This window comes from Lutra lutra, chromosome 4, assembly GCF_902655055.1.
Source record: "Lutra lutra chromosome 4, mLutLut1.2, whole genome shotgun sequence".
Lineage (NCBI taxonomy): Eukaryota > Metazoa > Chordata > Mammalia > Carnivora > Mustelidae > Lutra > Lutra lutra.
In genome coordinates this window covers 159621392-159646210 of record NC_062281.1, presented here as the reverse complement: position 1 = coordinate 159646210, position 24819 = coordinate 159621392, and the positions used below count along the sequence as shown (strand labels likewise).

The 24819-nt window shown below is 49.1% G+C and overlaps 1 protein-coding gene across 2 annotated transcripts in view; it reads left to right on the top strand.

Moving 5' to 3' along the window:
- The first annotated feature begins 12887 nt into the window (after positions 1–12887).
- The window catches only part of SLC5A9 (solute carrier family 5 member 9), a 29238-nt gene continuing 17306 nt past the window's right edge, over positions 12888–24819 (top strand). For both annotated transcript variants that reach the window (XM_047727870.1, XM_047727871.1), the window contains exons 1-5: positions 12888–13137; positions 18950–19167; positions 21162–21233; positions 24155–24259; positions 24568–24732. In XM_047727870.1, the coding sequence (XP_047583826.1) occupies positions 19012–19167; positions 21162–21233; positions 24155–24259; positions 24568–24732 (498 nt within the window). In that variant the 5' untranslated portion in view covers positions 12888–13137; positions 18950–19011. The remainder of the gene's footprint in view (positions 13138–18949; positions 19168–21161; positions 21234–24154; positions 24260–24567; positions 24733–24819) is intronic.

The following is a 24819-nucleotide window of genomic DNA, read 5'->3' as shown; positions in this document are numbered from 1 at the left end:
GAAGGCACACAGGTGTTCCCATTAGGGAATGAGACAGCATCAGAGGCAGCAACCAGGCTCTCCATCTGGCAAGTGGCCTAGGCCAAGGGCAGATGGGGCCAAGTGAGCGTGGGAATGGTCAGAGCTGGGCTCTGCACACCTTTTATGCTTGTCCACCGCAGCTGCCCTTGGGACTAGTCATCTGAGGAAGGTCGTGGGCCACAGTAAAAGCACAGGAAGGAAAGAGGAAAAGAGATAACTCAGTGGGTCTGACACCTGTGGTTTGACTAAGTCATTTGGTGACACATCAAAGGGACTTCTCTCAAAAGGCAGGATTTCTAAATTGTCTCCCTATTCCCACCGTGTTACAATGATTCTTGCTGCCTGGTGCCCTGATTAAGACTTCATTTTTGAGGTCGATGGAGCCCCCACTGTCCTCTGTATCTAGATACTTTGTGGCCATTCTTCTTTTACAGATTATAGTATTCACTTCAGGTATAGATATCTATTTCTTTGTCATATGTGTCACATCTATAAAGAAAAATAATGGGGGAGTGCCTGGGTGGCTCAGTCAGTAAAGCGTCCAACTCTTGATTTTGGCTTGGATCTTGATCCCACAAGTCATGGGATTGAGCCCCACATGGTTGGGCTCAGTGCTCAGCTGGGAGTCTGCTTAAAGATTCTCTCTCTCTGCCCCTCCCCCACCCGCATTTTCTCTCTCTCTCTCTCTCTCTCAAATAAATAAATAAATAAATAAATAAATCTTTTTCAGAAAAAGAATGGAGGTAAGTGACACTGAAGGAAATGAGAAAGCATTCTCATTGCCAATCTTCAAACTATCCTCTGTTCTAGTTGTGAGGATAGAAATGCGTGTTAAAACAACTTATGAGTAAGAAATGTTATTTCAATTACTGTATCTTTCTTAGCCTCAGCTCCGTGCCACAGTGCTGCCACAACGGGTCCTGGAGAAGAGAGAAATAAATGTCCGACATCTCCCCTGGGGAATCTCATATTCTCAGTGGCAAATCATAATGAATATATCCCTTATGCTTAAGAGCAAACCACAATCGTTTATGTGACGAAATGAATTATAAGTTTAGGAGGATCTCAGATAAAGGAGTTGTTGTGAGCTTGAGCCATCCACGGATTTTCCTTAGCACAGCGGGCCTTAAGTCTAATAATTCAGTTTCCTTACGGTGGGAAGCATCAACATTCTTGACAGCATCAGGAATGAATGTGGCGTTGTTGAAAGGAGCAAAAACTAAGAGTCTGGGAGGCGTGGGTCATAGTTATTTACAGTTTCAGAACAAATTATCCCTATGTTAGTGATTTAAATGACAACCATTCTATTATATCCCACAGCTTTGGGTCAGGAATTCTTATCAGTGCTCATGGGGCAATTCTTCTTTCCATGTGACAAAGACTGAGGTCCCTTGGTGTCTTCAGTTTGTGGGATGGCCCAAAGGGCCCAAGATGGCTTCATTCACATGTCTCATGCTTTAGGAGAGTAAGTTGAAAGACTGGAGTCAGCTGGGACTGTCAACTAGACTGTCAATACATGGCTTTTCTGCCATGGTGGTCTCAAGGCAGTCAGACTTCCAATATGGCAGTTCAGGGCTTCTGGAAAGAATGTTATAAAAAACAAAAACAAAAACAAAAAACAAAACAAAAACAAAAACCTATGACCACCACTGCCACCACCACCACCACCAACAACAACAACAAAACCAAAGAGCTGACAGATGAAAGCTGTTCACTCCTTAAAACGGGCCCAGAAAAGTTTGCAGCCCATCTTTTGCCATATTCTACTGAGCAAAGCAATCACAGAGCAGACAGTTTTAAAAGGAGAGGGCGTTCCTTCTGTTTTTGGAAGGAGCATCAAAAAAAGCTGTGGCCATATTTAATCTGCCAAACACAAACACTGACAAAAGCAACCGGTATGTCTGACAAGGCACCACTGTTCAGCGCAGTGGTCCACATCCCACCTCCGAACAATGGTAGTATCCTCCACTCCTTCGTTAAATATTTACAGAATGTGTACTATGTTCCGGCAATGTTTTATGCCCTGAGGAAATAAGGAGAATTTTAAAGAGGGAATAAAACAGAGATGCTGCTATGGCATGGCTCACATTTTAGTGGTCCATGAGAGAAAATAAAGACAGGATTTAAAAATATCAGGTAGTGATATGTGTTATGAAGATAGTTTGGGCATGATCTGGGGAAATGTTCAAGAGAAGTTGAAGTCCACGGAGTTGACATTTAAGCTGGGACCCAAGAGATAAGGAGGAGACCGTAACGGTAGGAGGGTCTGAAGGGAATAATGATGCTGTCAAAGAACAAAGTTCCAAAGTCAGGAAGGACATTGGCATCAAGCATGAGAAAGAAGGCCAATGGAACCAGTGCAGAGGGATCTAGGTGAAGCGTTCTTCTGTGACTTTCAGACTAGATCCATAGTCTCTGACTTGCTCTGCAGAGCAGTTCATTGTGAGCAACTCCGGAAGTTTCTAAGTGGTCACAGTAAGCCTACAGGTGGAGAGCCACTGCCAGCTTCCCCACCACAGCGAGCAGAAGATGTGGAAGTGGGCTGATCTCAGGATCACAATCCCAACTGCTTTACTTATAGGAGGAGAGGAGAGAACTTTCTGGAAAAAGTGTTCACTATTATATGAATTGCACTGTTTTCCTGAAGGACAGCCTGGGAGAAGGCAAAATGATCCTCGAAATTCACATCAGTGTTTTTGATCAATGCCACTGTTTGTTTAAAGACCATAACACCTGTGAAGAGGTCACCACAGTTCTAAGGGTAAGAACAGAGAGGAGTCTTCTCCAGGTTTCATTGGTAATGCCCCTCTGGATCCATGACCCTGAATTCATGAATGCTGGATCCTGAGGAAGCGATCTCAAGACATTTAAAAGATATGTAGCTATTTATATTTAAGTTAATTTAATTAAACTTTTTGTTACTCAATTGTACATTTCAAGTGCTCAATAGACACATGTGTTCAATAGCTACCATCCTGAACAGCACAGGTTTGGAATATTTCCAACACAGTGGAAGTTCTACTGGACCACACCAGCCTCAAAACTAAACATAGACATACTGTCCCATAACAGCTCAGATTTCCAGCTGCCCAAGCAGTCTCCACCCAACGCTGAATACTGTAGGCAGATGGGGTCTACCTAAGGTAGTGTCTGAAGTGCCTCCAAATGCTTTACTCTTTTTTTTTAAACTTTATTTTGTTTTTTCAGTGTTCCCAAGATTCATTGTTTATGCATCACACCCAGTGCTCCATGCAATATGTGCCCTCCTTAATACCCACCACCAGGCTCACCCAACCCCCCACCCCTCTCCCCTCCAAAACCCTCAGTTTGTTTCTCAGAGTCCACAGTCTCTCATGGTTCATCTCCCCCTCCAATTTCCCCCAACTCCCTTCTCCTCTCCTTCTCCTAATGTCCTCCATGTTATTCCTTATGCTCCACAAGTAAGTGAAACCATATGATAATTGACTCTCTCTGCTTGACTTATTTCACTCAGCATAATCTCCTCCAGTCCCGTCCACGTTGATACAAAAGTTGGGTATTCATCCTTTCTGATGGAGGCATAATACTCCATTGTATACATGGACCATATCTTCTTTATCCATTCATCTGTTGAAGGGCATCTTTCCACAGTTTGGCGACTGTGGCCATGAACATTGGGGTACAGATGGCCCTTCTTTTCTCTACATCTGTATCTTTGGGGTAAATACCCAGTAGTGCAATTGCAGGGTAATAGGGTAACTCTATTTTTAATTTTTTGAGGAATCTCCACACTGTTTTCCAAAGTGGCTGCACCAACTTGCATTCCCACCAACAGTGCAAGAAGGTTCCCCTTTCTCCACATCCTCTCCAATACTTGTTGTTTACTGTCTTGTTAATTGTGGCCATTCTAACTGGTGTAAGGTGGTATCTCAGTGTGGTTTTGATTTGAATCTCCCTGATGGCTACTGATGATGAACATTTTTTCATGTGTCTGTTAGCCATTTGTATGTCTTCTTTGGAGAAGTGTCTGTTCATGTCTTCTGCCCATTTTTTGACATGATTATCCATTTTTTGAGTCCAGTTTGAGGAGTTCTTTATAGATCTTGGATATCAGCCCTTTGTAGCGTCTTTTGCAAATATCTTCTTTCATTCCGTTGGTTGCCTCTTCGTCTTCAACATCAGACACAGCAACTTCTATCAAGACACATCTCCAGGGGCGCCTGGGTGGCTCAGTGGGTTAAAGCCTCTGCCTTCAGCTCAGGTCATGATCTCAGGGTCCTAGGATCGAGCCCCGCATCGAGCCCCGCATCGAGCCCCGCATCGAGCCCCGCATCGGGCTCTCTGCGCATCGGGCTCTCTGCTCGGCGGGGAGCCTGCTTCCTCCTCTTTCTCTGCCTGCCTCTCTGCCTGCTTGTGATCTCTGTCTGTGAAATAAATAAATAAAATCTTAAAAAAAAAAGATACATCTCCAATGGCAAAGGAAACTGAAGCGAAAATGAACTTTTGGTACTTCATCGAGATCAAAAGCTTCTGCACAGCAAAGGAAACAGTCAACATAACAAATGCTTTATTCTTTCTCGCTGAAGTGAGCCCCAGGGGATGAGGCTGAAATCTGCTCTCTTGCCTCACCTGGTGTCTAAATCTTGATACTGCATGTTCAAAGCAAGCAATTTATAGCAATAAATGCTTGCATTAAGAAAAAAAGAAAGATCTCAAATAAATAACCTTAAGTCTCACCTCAAGTAAATGAAAAAGAAGACCAAAGCAAGCACAAAGTTGTTAGAAGAAAGGAAATAACAAAAAGCAGATTGAAAATAAATGAAACGGACACTAGAAAGACAACAGAAAAAGTCAACAAAACTAAGTGTCAGTTTTTTAAAAAGATGAACAAAACTAGCAAAACTGGAGCTAGACTGAGAAAAAAACAAGAAGACTCAAATAAATTAAATCAGTCATGAAAGAGGCAACTTTGCATCCTGATAAAACAGAAATACATGTGATTACATGGACAAGTATACCCCAACAAATTAGATAAACCACAAAGAAATGGGTCATTTCCTAGAAACATACAACTCACAGAGACTGAATCAGGGAAATAGAACATATGAGCAAATCAATAATAGATAAGGACATTGCATCGACAATCAAAAATCTCCCAAAGAAGAACTCTGGGACCCAATGGTGAGTTCTACCAAATATATGTAAAAAGTTAATACCAATTCTTTTCAAACTCTTCCCAAGAAATTCGAGAGGAGGGAATACTTCCAAAGGCATTTTGTGAGGCCTTCATTACCTTGATACCAAAGTCGGACAGACCACTACAGGAACAGAAGACTGTAGGCCAGTATTCCTGATGAATACAAATGTAAAAATCTACAGCCGAGTACTACCAGACAAAACCACACAGCACAGTAAGAGGACAATACACCGTGATCAAGTGGGATTTAATCCTGGGATGTGAGCACGGTCCAGCCTACACAAATCAATAGATGTGATGCCCATCTTATAAAAAGAATTAAAACCATGGGGCGCCTGGGTGGCTCAGTGGGTTAAGCCACTGCCTTCGGCTCAGGTCATGATCTCAGGGTCCTGGGATCGAGTCCCACATCAGGCTCTCTGCTCAGCAAGAAGCCTGCTTCCCTCTCTTTCTCTCTCTCTGCCTTCCTCTCCGTCTACTTGTGATCTCTCTCTGTCAAATAAATAAATAAAATCTTTAAAAAAAAAAGAATTAAAACCATATGATCATCTCAATAAATGTAGGAAAAGCATTTGACAAAGTCAACATCTTTTCGTGATAAAAAAAAAAGTTCAACAAATTAAGTATAGATGGAATATACGTCAACACTCTCTTGTGATAAAAATTTCAGGGGCACCTGGGTGGCTCAGTCAGTTAAGCATCTGCCTTCAGCTCAGATCATGATCCTAGAGCCCCAGGTTGGGCTCTCTGCTCGGTGGGAAGTCTGCTTCTCCCTCTTCCTCTGCTGCTGCCCCACCTGCTTGTGCTCTCTCTCTCTGTCAAATAAATAAATAAAATATTTTTAAAAATTCTTCAGAAATTAGATGTAAATGGAAAGAAAGAAATTAGATATAAACAGAAAATACCTTAACAAATTAGGTATAAATGAAATGCATCTCAACATAGTATAGACGTTGAACTTAGCCCACAGCTAACATCATACTTGATGGTGAAAAGCTTAAAGATTTTTCCTCCTACGATCAGGAGCAAAACACAGGTACCCACTCCAACCATGCCTATTTGTACAGCACTGGAAGTCCTAGCCAGAGCAACTAGGGGAAAAAAAATAATAGATATCCAAATCAGAGAGGAAGAAGTAAAATGTCTCTGCAAATGATATGATCTTATCTAAAGAAAACCTTAAAGATTCTACCAAAAAACTCTTAAAATTAATAGGCAAATTCAGTCAAGTTTCAGGATACAAAATCAACATATAAACATTAGCCACATCTCTATACATTAAAACTAACTATCTGAAAAATAAACTATGAAAATGATCCCCATTTACAACAGTACCAAAAAGAATAAAATACTTAGGAATAAATTTAACCAAGGAGGTGAAAATACATACAAAGAAAATTATAAAACATTGATGAAAGGAACTGAAAAACAAATGGGAAGATACACTGTGTTTAGGGACTGGAAGAATTAATATTGTTAAAATGTCTATACCACCCAAAGTGATTTATATATTATTATATATTATATAAATATTGGTATGATATTAATATTACTATATTGTATCAACATTATATATTACATATATAAGTATATATCCCCATATAAATATATAAAAATATTCATGGGAATATTATTCAGCCTTAAAAATAGAAGGAAATCTTGGTATTTGTGACAAGGATGAACCAAAGGGCATTTTGCTAAGTGTAATAAGGCAGACAGAGAATGACAAATACTTCTATGGTGTCACTTGTATGTGGAACCAAAAAATGTCAAACTCACGAAAACAGAATAGAACGGTGGTTGCCAGAAGCTGGCGGAGAGAGGAAATGGGGAGAGATCTGTTTGCTAAAGGTACAAACTTAGAGTTATAGAATGAATGAGTTCTGAGTGTGTGACACACAGCTTGGTGACAGTAGTCACTAATACTGCCTGGTATACTTGAAATTTGCTAAGAGAATAGATATTAGCATTCTCAACAACAACAACAAAGGTAATTATGTAAAGTGATAGATGTGTTAAATAACCTGATTGTGGGTTCATTTCACAGTGTAAATGTATATGAAATCATCACATCATATGCTTTCAATGTATTAACAAGTTTATTTAACAATTATACCTCAAAGCTGGGGGAATAAAAGTAACTCTTGCAGGTCCACAGTCTCGTGGAATCTGCAGAGAAGGCAATATCACAGGCTTACAAGCAATTTCTGAAATGCAGCGGACTCTGAACACTGCCCCTCCCTGCCAAGGGTTTAGGAAACACACCGGCAAACCTCTCCATCCTCTGAACTCTTACTGAAAGCAGTGGGCGTTCACCAGGCATTTACACCTGACTACCTCTTACTTTCTCTACTTCTTACAGCAACCTTGCAGGATTGTTTTCATAGCATTAGGAGAGAGATGAAGAGGCAGAAGCAACTTGTCCCAAGGTCACACAAAGAGTAAGATGAGGACCCGGGAATGGAGACTCTTTGGATGGACTCCAAATGCCTGGTCCTTTTCTCTGGCTCTGATGTTTGCTGAAACTTCCCTGGTGGGAAGTCATCTGATCTCCACCTTCCTCCCAAGTGGGAAAGGTGTAGCTCTGAGCTAGGAGGCAAGTGCTTCCCGAAGCTGGTGAGTGGGAAGCGTTTGTCACAAGCAGCACCCCCTTTTCTTTTTTGCCCTACAACATTTGAGAGATGATAATGAGCTGTGGTAGACAGATGGACTGAGAGTCACTGAGACTCAGAGAGCATATGTGGTTTTGAAGAGTAGAGAAATCCAGAGATTTTAGATTTCAGAGATTTACAGAAAGTCACAGCATTTCATGAAGCTTCTGAGTATTTCAGAGAAATAGTGACAGCATTCCAGAGAAAGTTTCCAAAAGTTCAGAGAAATACAGAAAACTGCAGATATTTGCATATTTCCAGAGATCTATTGGGAGAGCGACACAGACAACTGGGGGAAAGTATTGGAGCAAGATGGAGGGTAGAAAAAATGGAATCAAGATATTTTTCTGACACATGGGCTCCCACATGCCAGGAATGTCTCTGGGAACTTTTGACATCTTACTGCAACATGAAAAACCTAGTGAGTCCCATCTATCTACAGATATGGTACGTGGAAGTTTAGTTCCAAATACAAAGTGAAAGGCGGGGGAGAGGGGAGTGAGGAAAGGGCAGTCACCTAGTGGTTTCCCAGAGCTGGGGGACAGCCAGATGGAAGATGCCAAAATTTGTCCTCTTCCTCCTCCCAGTGGCCATCTCTTATACCGCATGTTCTGAAAAGGGCAACTTTTCTGTGGCGGTAGACCCACAGGGGTCAGAAGGACCTGCTCTGCAAGCCAGGGCCTTTGAAGAGAATCCACATATGACTCTCTCCCTTCTCTGAATTCCGATATGACTGCAAATAGCTACAATTGTGTGCCTTCAACCTGCGTTTGCCAGCTCTCACCAAGATAGCGCAAACTAGTGGCAAAGGGTTTTGTACCCTCTCCTTTTGCATTCACACCAGCCAAGCTGGGTCTCAGAAGATGGAGCCTACAAGAGGTGAGGCCACGTGCCTAGGGTCACACAGTTAATAAGCTCGTGTCGTTCGGCCCTATGCTTGTCTTACTTCACATCCCCTATTCCTTTCTCTCTTGCTACCTCTAAGCTCTCCAGCTCAGTCTCCTTAAAGGAAGGGTCGTTCTCCGCTTTATTTTCTCCAGTCACAGGCCAAGCACAGTGATATGCCATAGGAACTGTGAATGCTGATAAGTACAAATGAATTGATGATTGACTGATGACTTACTGATTGACCATTTATTGATCACTATGGATCAGTGCCCCACCAGAGCCAGCGACTGGCTCAATAGCCATCCCAGGATGTGCCGATGATTCTCCTTAAACCCTACTAGGTTTGCTGAGGTCAGTGAGCTAGAGTAGACCCTATCTGCTGCAGGCAACAAAGGCCGTATCTGCCCATCACATTTGCCACCGTGGGATGCAGGAGAGCCAGGAGGCCTACAGAAATGAGGAAACGTAGGGGCACCTGGGTGGCTCAGTGGGTTAAGCTTCTGCCTTCGGCTCAGGTCATGATCTCGGAGTTCTGGGATCGAGCCCCGCATCGGGCTCTCTGCTCAGCAGGGAGCCTGCTTCCTCCTCTCTCTGTGCCTGCCTCTCTGCCTACTTGAGATCTCTATCTGTCAAATAAATAAATAAAATCTTTAAAAAAAAAAAAAAGAAATGAGGAAACGTCCTTATATAATTCCTGCAGGGAAGGGAAAGGACAGGCAATGGAGTCCAGCCGAGTAGGCACTGCGAGCCTGACAAGGGGCAAGTCTCTCTCTCGGTGAGATTTCCTCTATCCAGTTGATGGGACCTGATTCCAACAGGTCCTCACAGGCTATCAGGCTTCTAGCTGCAGAATAATCTAGGTAGTGATCCTGGTCCGGTCTGGTGGGCAGGGAGCGGCAGCCAGGGGTCAGAGCAGTGGAGTGGCCTGGGGAGGGAGGAAGGGAGGGGGAGTTCCACAGAGGCTGAGCGTGGGGGAGACTCGTGCTCAACTCTTACTCTGCCCTGCCCCTGCCTCCTGGCGGACCAGTGACTGGAACTCTCTGAGCCTCCGTTTTCTCACCAGAAAGTTGAGGGTCAAAACTTGCCTTCCATGAAAAGAGAACAAACATTTCCCGATCTCAGAGCTGCTGTGCTGCGTCACCACACCAAATACGAGCCCCTGTGTCCTTTGCATGCAGTGTGGAGCTCAGTGCAAGTCCTCCAGCCCCATCTTCTGTCCCAACAGGAACACTTGAGTCTTCAATAAACCCAAGATGGTGTGTCTTGTGCCTCTCAGCTTAGTGCTCACCAGCCTCCTCGCCAGTGGCGACTGAATGCACACCTTCTTGGGGGGCTTGGGAGGAAAGCGCACAACCATCACCCTTTCCAAGAAGCCCTGGGGCAGGGTGACAAAAAGGACAGAGCACCGATCTTATAGCTGGTGGCCTTGGGTGTCCATCTCTGTCCTCCCATAAACTCTGCCCAAGGCCCTGTGGTCCTGGGAAACATGCTGACTTCTCGGGGCCTTCGTTCCTCCCACTATGAAGTGAGGACGATGCCTCTATTCCTTATTTGATGTGGTAACTTCTGAAAATGATACTTCAGAGTGAGGACATTTAACAGGGCAGAACCATTTAGGCTTTACTCATGAGCGTCTCCTTTCCATAGGGATGGTTTCTGAACCAGTATGTCAGAGTCCTGGCTCTTATGGGTTTATATGTAATAACGTTATCTTCATTTCTTTGTATATTATGTAGAAATTAGAAAATGAAAAATTTGTGGCTAGCATTGTGTGAAATTAAAAAAATATATAATAATCCAATCATTCCAAATGTATAGCTTTTCAGCTTGGGTATACATTTTAAATCAGAGCTAGTGGACAGTGATAATAAGACAATGGTGTGCTGTTTGGACTATAAAGTGTGGGACTCCTAGGATCCCCCAGATCCATTCTTCTCTGTTAATGAGTAAAAAACAATGCAGATTCTTGCCAGGGCACAGGCCACCCAAAATCTTAACAGCATTTCCCATCCTTCCCTGAAGCCTGGATGGGACCGCATGACTGAGTTCTGCGCAACGGGAAACCAGTGGAAATGTTGTGTGTAAATTCTAGGACATGTACACTGGAATATCAAGGCAATGGCTGGAGCGGGAGCAGTCATTTTAAACAATGAGATGGAAGATGGTAGTGCAACACGATAAAAGGAGTTCAGTTCTCTTAAGAAATTGTGAACTAACCTTACCAGTCTTGTTCCGTCTACCTCCAGACTTTGGTGTGGAAAAAAAAAATCTTTCTTGTTTAAGCTTTTTCTTGTTTAAGCTACTCCTTTTTTTTTTTTTTTTAAAGATTTTATTGATTTATTTGACAGACAGAGATCACAAGTAGGCAGAGAGGCAGGCAGAGAGAGAGGAGGAAGCAGGCTCCCCGCTGAGCAGAGAGCCCGATGTGGGGCTCAATCCCAGGATCCTGGGATCATGACCTGAGCCAAAGGCAGAGGCTTTAACCCACTGAGCCACCCAAGCGCCCCATGTTTAAGCTACTCTTAACTTGGGTATGAATTATAGATAAACTTAGTCCCAGCTGATATGTATTAGTTTGCATGGTTTTGAGTTTAATACTTTATAGAGAGCTTTCAGAGGAAAGGAGGAAACGAATGCCATATGTATTCATTCATTTATTTGATGAAAATGTAACAGTAATCCAAGGTGTACCAGGCCCTGGGCTGTGCCCTAGGGACAGAAATGAATCCAACAAACCTTTGCCTTCCAGGAATTCGCCCCTAACAGGGGAAACAGACAAACAGTTATAACACAACTAATAGGAGTTATAGTGGGGCACACACAGGCTGCCGTGGGGTCTCATATAACCCAGAATTCAAGAGAGGGATGGTGCACACACAGTTCCTTCAGGAAGCTGTCACAGAGAGCACATCAGACAGGCAAGAGATTAGCGGGGGAAGCAACTAGAGGACAAAAGGGAGGAAGCAAGGGTAACTGGGAGGGAAGAAGGGAAGGACAGAGAGATTCTAGGGAGGTTTAGGAAGGTTTCTCCTTGGCTGGGAAGAGTCCTCCAGCCAGAGATGCCCATTAGATGAGCCACGCTTCCTGCAAGAAAGGACATGCACAGTGTCAGCCATGCTCAGCCTCTGGCCGGGAGCAGCTGGGGCCCGTGGACTTCAGGGTGGACGCAGTGTTGTTGCTGAGGAGTGGTGGCCAGGGCCACAGGCACGCTGAGCTCTGCCACTGCCAAGACCACCTCGGCAAGTCTCCCTAGGAGTTCTGTCTCACATTTAGGTGTGTGTGGGCGGGGGCAGGCACCTGTTAGAGCATTCTCACCCTTTGGACCGCTGCCAAACCCAAGACAGAAATAGTCTGGCAGCCCCGAGTTCAGCATCTCATTACATACATGTCATCCTATTTCATTTTCCCAATTCTCTATTTTTCCGGTGCATTATTACCTCATTTTACAGATGCAAAGTTTTGTCCTTAGTGGGTTAAATAACTCTTCCATCACAGTGTAGCTAGTGAGCAGCAGACCCAGGGCTCGAATTCCTACCCCATCTGTGACTCTCCGACTCACCAGTCAGCCATCGAGGTCTGGCCACGGGGGCTCATGACGGAGGCCGAAACCCCCACGGGGGCTCGGCTAACAGCCATGCCTCCCACAGACACTGGACTTGGCCACTGATAAGACAATTTCAAATCCACTGTGTTAACTCATTCTTCCAACCACTCTTGAGATAGTTACTATCACCATTTTAGAGAAGAGAAAAGGGGACAGAGAAAGGTGAAGGGCTTTGCCCCCATCCCCGAGCTGGTGCACTTAGGAGCCTAAGTGAACTTGCGCTCATCTGACTTGAGAGTCTGTATTCAGGACGACTTCACAGCATTTCTTAGACAAGCTGCTGGTGAAGTGTATGTACACATGCATGTGTGTGTGTGTGCGTGCTGGTCACACTTGTGCACGAGCTGTGTGTGTGTGCACGTGCCAGTCACACCTGTGCACGAACTGTGGCCCAACCCCAGACCTTCTCCCAAGCTCCAATCAATGCCTCGGGAAACCTGTCTGCCCAGGGAAACCTGTCTGCCTGGGTGTGGGAGGGCTGTCTCGGCAGCCACCGCAGCCAAGTCTGAGCTGTGGTTTTCCCGGTCTGACCCTGGGGTCCTGGAGAACCCTGAGCACAGAATAAATTCTCTTTACCCCAAAACAACGTCACAGAGCCAGGACAAGTGCGGTCCCTCAGAACCAGCCTGGTGGTCTGCAGGGAGGTTTGAGGCCCTCCCCATGCCTGCACCCGCGGGGCGAGCCAGGGCTCACCCACCACAACCTGAGCTCTGGGAGCCTGGCCAGAGCTGCTGAGGACCGGGATCCTGAGGCTGACAGCCAAACCCAGGAGGTTCTGTCCAGGCCGGGCAGCACAGGTAGGGGTCAGTGGGTCTGACAGCGTTGCATCTGTAATGGCTGGAGCTTATAACCCTCTTCTTTTTCTTCCCTCTCTTGTCTCCAACACTGGGGCTCTGTCACTGTCTCTCTCCGTCCTTTCTCCTATTTAACACTCCTTTCTTTTTGGAATTTAGCATCAAGCCTGCTCACCTGGGGCCTCCCCCATTCCCCACTGTACAATCCTGACTTGGGAGCCCTCCAGAAGCCTTGGCCTTTCGGCGGCTGGGGGTGGGGCGGAGCCATGAAGAAGCCAATGCCTCTGCAGGCCTCACAGGACCTGCTTACCTCTCTCCCCGCTGCAGAGAGGACAGCCACTGCCTTCCACGGTGCCAGGGCACCACTGATGCATTCTTGGGGGAAGGTGCCCCCGGAGCTGTGCGATGGCCCAGCCCTGATGAAGTCTAGCGCACTGTGCTCAGAGAGTGTCTGGGATCAGTCGAATGGAATTGCATTTGGGTTTCAACTGATCGGATGATGGGTCCCTGGCAGGGGGAGTGGGAATTATTGGCCCACAGGAGCTGAGAGCTAGAGCAGTGGTGGGGGCAGGACAGAGGTGGCCAGTGAAGGAAGGGTGGCTAAGGGACGGGTGGCAGGAAAGGAGCCAGATCCAGACTCCAGTCCAGCCATCTCTGTGCCCTGCTCAGAGGTCCCATGAGAGGAAGCCAAGCGGAGCTGATTTCTCCCCTTCTATAGACCCCTCCACCTTCTGTGTTCTCTCCCTAGAGACATAGGATTAGGAGAAAATATAGACCAGCTGTTAGAGGAAACCAAGACTAAATTCAAAATCCAAATAAGCCATAACTATGGGATATCAAGAATGAGCTCTTCTCCTTGCCTAACAAAATGGGAATCATGAAGCCAGCTCCCATAGTTAGCATCACAATTTCAATCACACGCGGTCTGTGACCTACCCCAAACTTCTGGCATGTGCTGGCAAACATAGTCCTTACCCTCATTGTTCTGGAAGAGGAATTTCATAGCAGGAAGGTTGGCTTTGAGTGGTTTTTCAGGATGAACTTGCAAGAAGGCAGGGCAAGGTCAGCCAGAGCTACAACAGAGCCTGCCTGGGGTTCGCCTGGGGCTGGGGTGCCTGAGGAGAGGCAGATACCCAGGCAGCAGCCTGATAGGTAGTTTCCTTCCACATGGAAAACATCGATCCCACTGTGGCTTCAGGGGGCCCCAGCCTACTTTGTATCATCAGCATTTCATGCCTCATGCTCAAGATCTTGCCATTAGTGCCTCATTCCCTTAGCCAAGGGCTTCTTGCCCTACCCACCTTCGCTACAGGGTGGGTCCTTTCGGGAATGGAACAATCCAAGGTGGCTCACTCGTGGCTCTGTGGCGGGAGTGAGTGCTTACAGGCACTGGGAGTCGAAGGGAAGGACCAATGAGGGGTGGGGCGCCCACCATGGAGTGTCCTGGCCCTGGCACGACAGTCAAGGGAAGGGACATGACGGGAGAGGAAGCTGCAAAGATAGACACACTTCCAGCTCAGTAAGAATAGCCAGAACCCTCTCCTCTCCTTTCCACTAGGCTCCAATCTCATTAATCTGTTCTACCAGTTTCCTCATCTTCTACATCATCCTGGCCCCCAGAGAGATTTTCTTTGCTTTTTTTTTTTAATTAACATGTAATGTATTATTTGTTTCAGGGGTACAGATCTGTGATTCATCAGCCTTACCCAATTCACAGCACTCACCATAGCACATACCTTCCCCAGTGTCCATCCCCCAGCCCTCCCATTCCTCCCACGCCCCCGCCCTTCCAGCAACCCTCAGTTTGTTTCCTGAGATTAAGAGTCTCATCTCTTATGGTTTGTCTCCTTCTCTGATTTTGTCTGGTTTCATTTTTTTTCCTCCCTTCCCCTGTGATCCTCTGTCTTGTTTCTCAAATTCTTCATATCAGGGAGATCATATGATAATTGTCTTTCTCTGATTGACTTATTTCACTTAGCATAATACCCTCTAGTTCCATCCACACTGTTGCAAATGGATGAGATTTCATTTTTGATGGCTGTGTAGTATATATATATATATATATATATATATACCACATCTTCTTTATCCATCCATCTGTCAATGAATATCTAGATTCTTTCCATAGTTTGGCTATTGTGGACATTGATGTTATAAACATTGGGGTGTAGGTGCCCCTTCAGATCACTACATTTGTATCTTTGGGGTAAATACCCAGTAGTGTGATTGCTCGGATGTAGGGTAGCTCTATTTTCAACTTTTTGAGGAAACTCCATGCTGTTTTCCAGAGTGGCTGCACCAGCTTGCATTCCCACCAATAGTGTAGGAAGGATCCCCTTTCTCCACATCCTCACCAGCATCTGTCGTTTCCTGACTTGTTAATTTTAGCCATTCTGACTGGTGTGAGATGATATCTCACTGTGGTTTTGATTTGTATTTCCCTGATGCCGAGTGGTGTTGAGCACTTTTTCATGTCTCTGTTGGCCATCTGGATGTCTTCTTTGCAGAAATGTCTGTTCATGTCTTCTGCCTATTTCTTGATTGGATTATTTGTTCTTTGGGTGTTGAGTTTGATAAGTTCTGTATAGATTCTGGATACTAGCCATTTATCTGATATGTCATTTACAAATATCTTCTCCCATTCTGTCTGTTTTCTTTTGGTTTTGTTGTTTCCTTTGCTGTGCAAAAGGTTTTTATCTTGATGAATTCCCAATAGTTCATTTTGCCCTTGCTTCTCTTGCCTTTGGTGATGTTTCTAGGAAGAAGTTGCTGCAGCTGAGGTTGAAGAGGTTGCTGCCTGTGTTCTCCCAGGGGGATTTTCTAGAATATGTCTCACCACCTCCTTCTTCCCATACCTCCTTGCCCCCACATTCTCCCTCCAGACCCTAGGCTGCAGCCCCTGTCCCTTCCACAAGCCTTTCCCTGAACACACCACACCTGCTTACAACTCCTCTGTGGTGTTCCTGCCTCCCTCTGCCTAGGGGCCCTGTCTGCTCCTGCCGCGCCTCCCTGCCCCTCTCTCCCCAGCACAATCTATCAGAAATGTCCTCCACTCTTTAAGTGCTGACTTGAGTCTGTTTGCCGGGGGCAGGAACAGGAATGAGGCACCCAGGTCCCTGGAAGGGCTCACACCTAGTAAGTCCACATCAGTGAGATAAATGGGAGGGAGGGGGACCTTCCCTAGGCTAGGGGAGAGAAGTCTTCTGGGAAGGGATGGTGGAGGAGGACACAGCACAGAGGTGGGGGCACCTGCCCCACCTGGAGGTGGGGGCAAATGGGGGGTGTGGCTCTTCCAGGCACGCAGCACCTAAGAAGTGCAAGGATTCTGACCCAAACTCTGAGGGCATGAGGGAAGGAGGAGCCTCACATGAGGAGACTGCTGAGGGGACAACCTGAACACTGTGACAGCTGTGGACAGCCTACCAGGGAGGAGCTGGAGGGTAGAGAGGCCACAGGCCCTGGGCCCTGGACATGGCTGGATGTGAGCAGCCAGCAGGAAGGTGGGGAAGGGCAGGCCAAACTCAGCCTTGGGAGGATAGGGAGGGGACAGGTTGGCTGTCCAAAGGGACTGCCATTTGGGTGGTGACCTCCCAAGGCAAGGCTGTAAGTCTGGAAGAAGTCGCTGGCCCCAGAATTCCAAGAACACTGCTTTCCAGATTCTTCAATGATGGCACAGCCTGAAGCCCAAGGAAAACACAGGCCGTGAACACCAGAAGTCAAGCTTCGGGGCTTCTACTTACTGAGAACTACACATGGAATAAAGAGGATGTAGGGAGGGGAACCCAAAAAGCAGCTTTCTGAAGTATGGTTCTTCTGTCCCCCCTAGACCAGTTGCAAGCATGTCACCATGACCAGGGAGCCATAGCTATGCCCCAGGCCGCTGTAACTCGGAGAACACAATCTTACTGTAGATACTCCTCCGGAATTATAACGCCCCACACCCTATGTTATACAACATAACTTCATCTAAAATTAACTGCTCTTCTTGCAGGTCCCCCTTCCAGGGTGGGCTAAGGGTCTGTTTTCTTGGGTTGGGGGGAAGGGGCTATTGTCAGCCCGACCTGCGTCTCTCCATCTCCCCGCCCGCCGCCCCTCTGCGGCACTCGGTGGGAAGGCTCTCCCTGGAGCCCTCCCGACTGGACTCTGTTGCTCCTTCCGTGAGCCCCTCAGCTAGAAGGAAGCAGGTGGGCGAATCTTGGCATGCCTTGTGCCGCAGGCACGGTCCCGCATGAGCTGCTGTCTTCCCGCCAGCCTGGGAGGGACAGCTCCCACGCTGGTGTCCCCGCCCCCGAGCCAGGTGCAGCGCAGGTGCGTCCCTCCAGCGAGAGCCACAGCGAGACCACATCCGGAATTCCTGCATATGTGAGGCCTCATCCTTGAATGCCAACACCTGCATACACTGTTAACCCATTTTGGACGCAACTCTTCCTGTCTGGATTCCCTAATCCACGCTGACTAAATGGAAATCCGTAATGGTCACACAGTGATCTTTCCTCGGTGCCTCTGGGCCATCAGTATGCACGTGGACCCTCAGCTGCTGTGTGGGAACGCCCTTGGCCGAGAGTTGATCGAACCTAACTTGTCGGTTTGTTTGCTCCAGTTTGGCCTGTCTTTCCTCCCCATCCTTCGTCTTTTACCCGGTTATGAGGATGCGCATGCGCTGTGCGGCCGTCCGCCGGGGCTCCCCCGCCGCCCTACATGGCCTTGCCTCTCGTGCCCTTAAGTTGTTGTTTTTAATTTGTCATGAGCTGGGGCACAAATAACATAGAGCAAAACTAGACAGGCCCTTGGGGGGGATGTCTGGGGCTCACTGACAGGTCAAAGGCTGGGCTTTGTATTACAGGCTTCACATATCAGCACTTCTCTCGCTCCCTTGCTGGCACTCTCTGGACCCTGGGCTGCTCAGATGGCCGGCTGGCTCACTGATGGGTCTCAGATGCATCAGAGGAGCGGCTGCTGCAGGCCCAGGCTGCCGGCTTCGGGTTAGGTAAAATGTGCGGGGAAGGCGCTCAGCGCCGGGTGTCTGGGAGCATGGGCCTGGGGGGAGCCAGGGCGGTCTGTCCACGGTCACTCTGCAGTTCAGAGAGATGTGCTGCTGGGATGGGAAAGCAGGCCGCCTGGGTCCTGGGTAGCAGGTCTTCTGGGCACAGTGAGCTGTCTGTCTTTTCCAGGACAATCCACTTGTCGTAGCACCCAGCAGGTGTGAATTCTGTCCCACACTGTGGCTTGGAATGAACAATGTCTCTTCCTGGGCCTCAGTTTCCTATATTGTAAAATAAAAAGGAAAAATGACACCTGGGGGTGGGGGATGGAAGTAGTATGTGACATGGTAGAGGCAAGGGTCACAGGACTCTTTCCCTGGTCTTCCTTCTGGGAATGAGAAGGAACTCACTACTCACTACTAAGAAACCTGGACTCTAGTCCCAGCTCCACCTTACTTCCCTGTGTGACCATTAGCCTCTCTGGGCCTCAGTTTCCCCTCCACATAAGCAGGAGCTTGAACAGCTCGACTTCTAAGGTCCCTCCCATCTCCAGAATTCCAGGATTCTCCTCCTCTCCTCCTCCACTTCCTCCTCCTGCTGCTCTCAGGGGTGGGAGTGTGCATGTGTGTGTATGTGTGTGCATGTGTATGTATGTGTGTGTGTGTGTGTGTGTGTGTGTGTGTGCGTGTGTGTACGGGGGGCAGGGGAAGGGAGAGAGTCCCACAGAGGATGGGGTGGCAGTTAGGAGGAAAGGGGACCAGGACTTGCTGTGCCACTGGGGCTCAGAGCTTTCTTAGCAACTAATGGCACTTGGGGTTGTTTAATCATTAAAGGAAGGAACGAAGCCAGGAGCGCCTCAAAGTCCAGCTGGTGGTGAGTGACTCTAACAAGAAGCATGGAGCTGGCAACAATGGGGCCTGGAGTGTCAGGAAATGGGGTCAGGACTGTGACAGCTCCACGCTCAGCGCTAGGCTCCGGAGTCAGCCTGCACGCCTACGACATTGGGGTCCTGGTTGTCTACTTCATCTTTGTCATTGGTGTAGGGGTCTGGGTGAGTAGTCCTGGAGGCTGGAGGCTGACAGGGGAGGCAGGGACAGCTCCCATCTCTGCCTGGGGGTGGAGCTGGGGGTAGGGCGGGCAGAAGGAAGGTGGATCAGGGAGGCACAGGTATAAGATGCAGAAATCCTTCCGAAATCCTTCTCTCCAGTCCCTTCTTTTATAGGTGGGCAGACTATGGCACAGAGAGGGGTGTCACATGCCTGAGGGCACATAGCAAGCAGAGGCAGACCAGGCAAGGACCCCCATCTCCCAACTCCCTATCTCTGTGCATCTGTGGCTTTTGGCCCCACCCATCCCCCATCCCCACTCCGGCCCTCCTTCCCATGCCAGGATTGCCAACTCTGTGATCGCTCCACTCTTGGCCTACCCCACCCTCCACCGGTGGGTGTCTTGGCAAGGAATGGTGCTTTCTAATGGAGCTGGGTTTGGGTGCTCATGGGAAGGGAGCCAGGTGACTCCGAAGGTCCTTCTGCTCTCCACTGTTCACCAGAGCCTTAGCCCTGGAGGGGGGGGCAGGCTCTGAGAGCAGGGAGCCACAGAGCCCTGGGAACATGCCAATGCTCTGTGAGCCCCCTTTTCTCATGTGGACAGTGAGAATGATAAAGACTACTCCACAGAGGGGTCATGGCCCTGAGTAACATGACACATTTAGGCACCTGGCCCAGTGCCTGGCATGGCAGGCAACAAGACATGGCAGGTGTCACCACCGCCCTTTCAGTAGACCGGCCAGCCCCCTCAGATGCTGCTGGGTGGCAGACTGTGATTCGAGTCCCAGCCAGTCACTTACTGAGGCGGGGTCGCAAACCTTCTCTGGGCCTCAGTTCCCTCAGCTGTACAGCGGGGTGAACAGTCCCTCCTCCCAAGGCTGATGTGAGGAAGAAATGGGCAAAAGGCTGATCACCGACTCCTGGCAGGAAAGGCACCAGCTCCTCAGTGACTTTGGACAAGTTGCTCCCTGACTCCGGCCTCAGTTTCCTCATGTGTGAAAAGAATTCCTTCTGCTCATCTGGACTGCCCGAGGGCCGGAGGTGACAGATGAAGTTCAAGCAAAGGCTTCACAAGAACCAGCCCCTCCCCTCCCCCAACACTCCCTAGTGACTAGGGATGTTTCCTTGGGGCAAAGAAGCCCCTTTTCTCTTTTCCTTTCCTCTCCTTCAGGTATCTCTCCCATCTCTAGACCCAATCAGAGACCTGCTGGCTTTAGCATTTTTTAAAAAATTTTATTTATTTATTTGTCAGAGAGAGACATCAAGAGCACAAGCAGGGGAGCAGCAGAGGCAGAAGGAGAAGTAGGCTCCCCACAGAGCGAGGAACCCGATGTGGGGCTCGATCCTAAGACCCTGGGATCATGACCTGAGCCCAAGGCAGACGCTTAACCAACTGAGCCACCCAGGCGTCCCAAGCTTTTAGCATCTTAATAAAGTCAGGTTTCTGCTTCCATGCCTGCCATCCACGCTCCCAGCCCCTGAGGCCCCAGAGGAACTCACTCACATCCACTCTCCTCTTGCTCTTCAGATGAGGGGTCTGGACGCGCTCCTACAGTGTGGTCCCACTTCAGGCCAGGGCAGAGAAGCCCCAAATGGGGCCCCTCTCTGCTTGGGGCTGTGGGGCTTTCTGCCATCCTAGCCGCAGTGTGGGAGTCCCGCAGAAAGGAGATCAGATATAAATAATTTCCTGAACTGGAGTTTGGACAGAAGGAGGGCTAAGGGAGCAATAACCAGAATCTTGCACACTTGCCCAGCACGGTGCTGCTCGCCAAGGCTTTAACCTCTGTTGACCCCTTGGCTCTTCACACCAGCCCTGGAGGATGAACGGTGAGGCCCAGAGAGAGGTGGTGCCCCTCCCAAAGGCAGTAGAGTAAAACCAGTGAAACTGCCCATCTGGGTCTCATGGTCCCCCAGTGCCTGAGCCCAGGAACAGGTTGCTGAGGTGGGGCAGAGGTGGGTGAGCTCCAGAAACCCTCAGCTCTCTCCCCTTCCTTTCCAGTCATCCATTCGCGCGAGCCGAGGCACAATTGGTGGCTACTTCCTGGCGGGGAGGTCCATGAGCTGGTGGCCGGTGAGTCAATCTTCCTCCCTGCCCCTCCCACCATTGGATCCCTGTCTTGTCTTCTTTTGCTAACGTCTCAGCCCCCGCCATGAGTGGGGTTCCTGGTGCTCTGGGCTCCTTCTCTGTGGCCCCAAGTCACCCCACCACCAGAAAGATCTTGTTAACACACACTTTGGATGAGCGCCCTCCAAAAGAAATAACCTAGAACGTTCCTGTCTTGGAGAAGTTCAGGTTAGCTGGGCGGACAGACTCACAGACAAGAGGAGGGAAGCAGGGGGGCTGTGAGTATCTCCGGGAAGCCTCTGGCCTCAGCCACGGGAGGTGGGAAGGAGACGTATCTGTTTAGTACCGTGGAGCAGTGAAGTGAGGGGGACCACAGACGTCAATCCCCAGCAACCTCAGGGAATCGATCCCAACGCCTTTGCCAACCCCAGTCTCCCCTATCCGCCCGCCTCACTTGTTACTCTTAGTCCGCAAAACTAACTTCCTCTTCCTGAAACAGCACGGAGGGAGGTATGCCCTGCCTGGAAATCGAATGGTAGGAGAGTCAGCCTCCAGGGTGCTGTGGCTGTGTACACGCGCAGACACACCCGGCTCACACACGCGTGTGTGCATGCACGCACACACCACCAGCCATTCCTATACCCCATGCTGGCTCTCCCCACTTTCTCCACCGGCACAGGTGACAGACTCACTGAAGAGGAGAGGAAGCCCAGGACGCTGACAGAGCTCTCTGGAAGGTTCGGGTATCTGGGACAGGAGGAGTTCGGGTCAGGGAGCTCTCATGTCTTCAGCGTGAGAGAGTCCCCAGGACAGCAGGGGATGGAGGGCCTGGCAGCTCACAGGGAGAGTGACTGGGTCCCTGGTGGTGCCAGCCATCCCCTCGACAGAAGAAAGCAAGCCCCTTGGAGGCCATTCCTCTCTGCTGGTTCCGCAGCCCCACCCCCTATCACAGCCCTGGAGATGAGTCACTAGCAGGGACAAGAAGCAGGACAGAGCGCCTCTCTGGTGCATTTGGGGGAGTGACCAGGGGCTGGCCTGGGTGCTCATCTGGTCCTGCAGAGAGCAGATCTCCCTGCTCCATGTGAAACTCTGTGTCTCACTGTAGGTGTGAGGAAACCCCATGCCTCTGGACAGGAGGAGGGTGCTCCGGAGACCAGCGGGGTGTGGAGATGGGCTGCCTCCATGGGGCACGGCCATGTGTGTGGTGTGGAGCTGGGCCTCCTGCCCTGGGAGCAGGCTTCAGCCTGAGCAGAGCCAGCCCTGCTTGGGGTATCCCCGTCCCATTTACAACGCTGGAGCTTGCGGGAGTCTGTGACAGTCCTGAGACGTGCCTCACCCCCCTCCCTGTAGCCCAAAGAGAGTGTGTGGCTGGGAAGCCAAGAGCAGGAGCAGCAGCATCCCTGGTCCCAGGGGGCCCGTCTGGTCTCCCTGCCAACCCTGATGACCGATGTCTCCTTGAGTCGTGAGCTAGGAGCCTATGCTGAGTGGGTTCGAGGCAGCTCCCTGCTCCTAGAGCAGCCTCAGGGAAGGCCCAGTGCTCTGTGCCCTGGCTAGGTGCTCCAGCCCTGGCCCCACCAGCATCCCCGGGACCACCCAAGTGTGTGTGTGTGTGTGTGTGTGTGTGTGTGTGTGTGTGTGTGGCGGCAGAGGTGCCTGTGGCAATGAGCAACGTCAAGCCGGTTGTAATCTCTGTGCCTTTATGCTGTCTGCGGTCTGATCTCTGAAGGCCTCAGTACCTTTCCTTTGTTTTTGCTTTCTGCCGCCCAGCAACCCAGAACAGGCAATGGGAACAGGTGAGTCCCCACGTTTTACAAGTGGAGAGTCAGGATTTGCAGGAGGAAGTGATTTTATTAGGCTGACACAGGGGACAAGCCCAGAGCAGAGTCTACACCTCTGGCCCGGGGGCCTGTCCCCAAGGCCGGTCTCTGCCCAGGCTTCAGAGCCCCTCCCTCTGCCCCTCCCCCTGCCCAACGAAGGATCCCGTCCAAGGATAAAAGGTGATAGTAATGAGCGCTTATTAGGAGTTCAGCAATAATTGTGCAATTGTTATTGGAGTCAGTCTAGTTACCGAAGCCAGGGTTCAAAGGTTCATCACTCACTGGTTCTGGAGCTTGAGCAAGTCATTTATCCGTGCCTCGGTTCCCCGCTCAGTCAGCTGGGGATATAACAGGATACCTGGCCCAGAGCTGTGGTGAGGACTGCATGAGGAAACTTAGAACAGTGCCCGACCCTTGGCGACGCTGCTTATGTACTAACTGTACTAACTAACCATTATGGTCCTTATGTCAGTGTCTCTAAGGCCTCAGAGTAGTTGGCTGCCTCCTAGAGAAACATGACCTCAACTCGGAGGCTGGCCCAGCCTGTGGTCAGCCCTTTGGCTTCTCCCTCTGCCTATTTTTGCCCTGGAGCCTGGAGGCACTGGGGTCGCAGGGGGCCTTTCCAAATCCCTCTCGAGGGGACCTTCCCCTTCCCCTCAACATCCTCATCTCTGGAGGCCCCCAGATGGACAGCCCAGTGCAGAGCCTTGTCCTCCCTACATGGACCCTGCTCCCCATGGCTTTCCTTCTTTCCCACTTGGCCACTCACTCACTGGGTGGCCTGAGGCCAGTGGTTTTGTTTTTCCCAACATTATTTCCTTCTTTTGCAAATTGAAAAGATTAATGCCCATCCCTTGAAATGTTCATGGATATTAAGTGTATTGCTGCATATTAAATGCCTCGCACAGTGCCTGCATACATAGGTACCCAGTAAATGTCAGGTCCATCCCTCCTCCCTCTGTGCTCCCTCATGTCCTCTCCTTCCTCTGATCTCAGATTTCCTGAGCCCAGCTCCTGCTCCGTCCACAGCTCCTGAGGCCCATGGTCCTGGCTCTGGACTGATTTGGGTTAAAACTGACCCTGAACCTTGACCTCACTTGTGCCTTGCAGATTGGAGCCTCTCTGATGTCCAGCAACGTGGGCAGTGGCTTGTTCATTGGCCTGGCTGGGACAGGAGCCGCTGGAGGTCTTGCTGTGGGCGGCTTCGAATGGAATGTAAGGAAGTTGGCCTGGAGGCTTCTCAGGGGGAAATGGAGGTCTGAACCTTCCCTGACCCCCATCCCAGTCTTTAGTGTTGAGAGAAGTATTGGGAGGTACTTGGGGAGGCTGCATGGTAAATCAAAAACTCATTTTATAGATGAGGAAATCAAGGTCTGGAGGAGGAAGAGGGACTCATCAGACCACACAGCACCAAGATTAGGTCCCAGGTCCCTTGCTCCCTGGCTCAGTTCTCCCCCTGGGATAGGGGCTGCCTCTCTCTCTGCATCTAGGATGTAGAGATCTACTTCTCCCCACTCTCCAAGGCAACCTGGCTGCTTCTGGCCCTGGGCTGGATCTTCGTCCCCGTGTACATCGCCGCTGGGGTGGTCACGATGCCGCAGTATCTGAAGAAGCGGTTCGGCGGCCACAGGATCCAGGTGTACATGTCTGTCCTGTCTCTTATCCTCTACATCTTCACCAAGATTTCTGTGAGTACCCACTCCAGTGTGGTCATCTTCTTCTTTAAAATGCTGAATTTATTTTTTAAAGAGTTTATTTATTTGAGAGATAGAGAG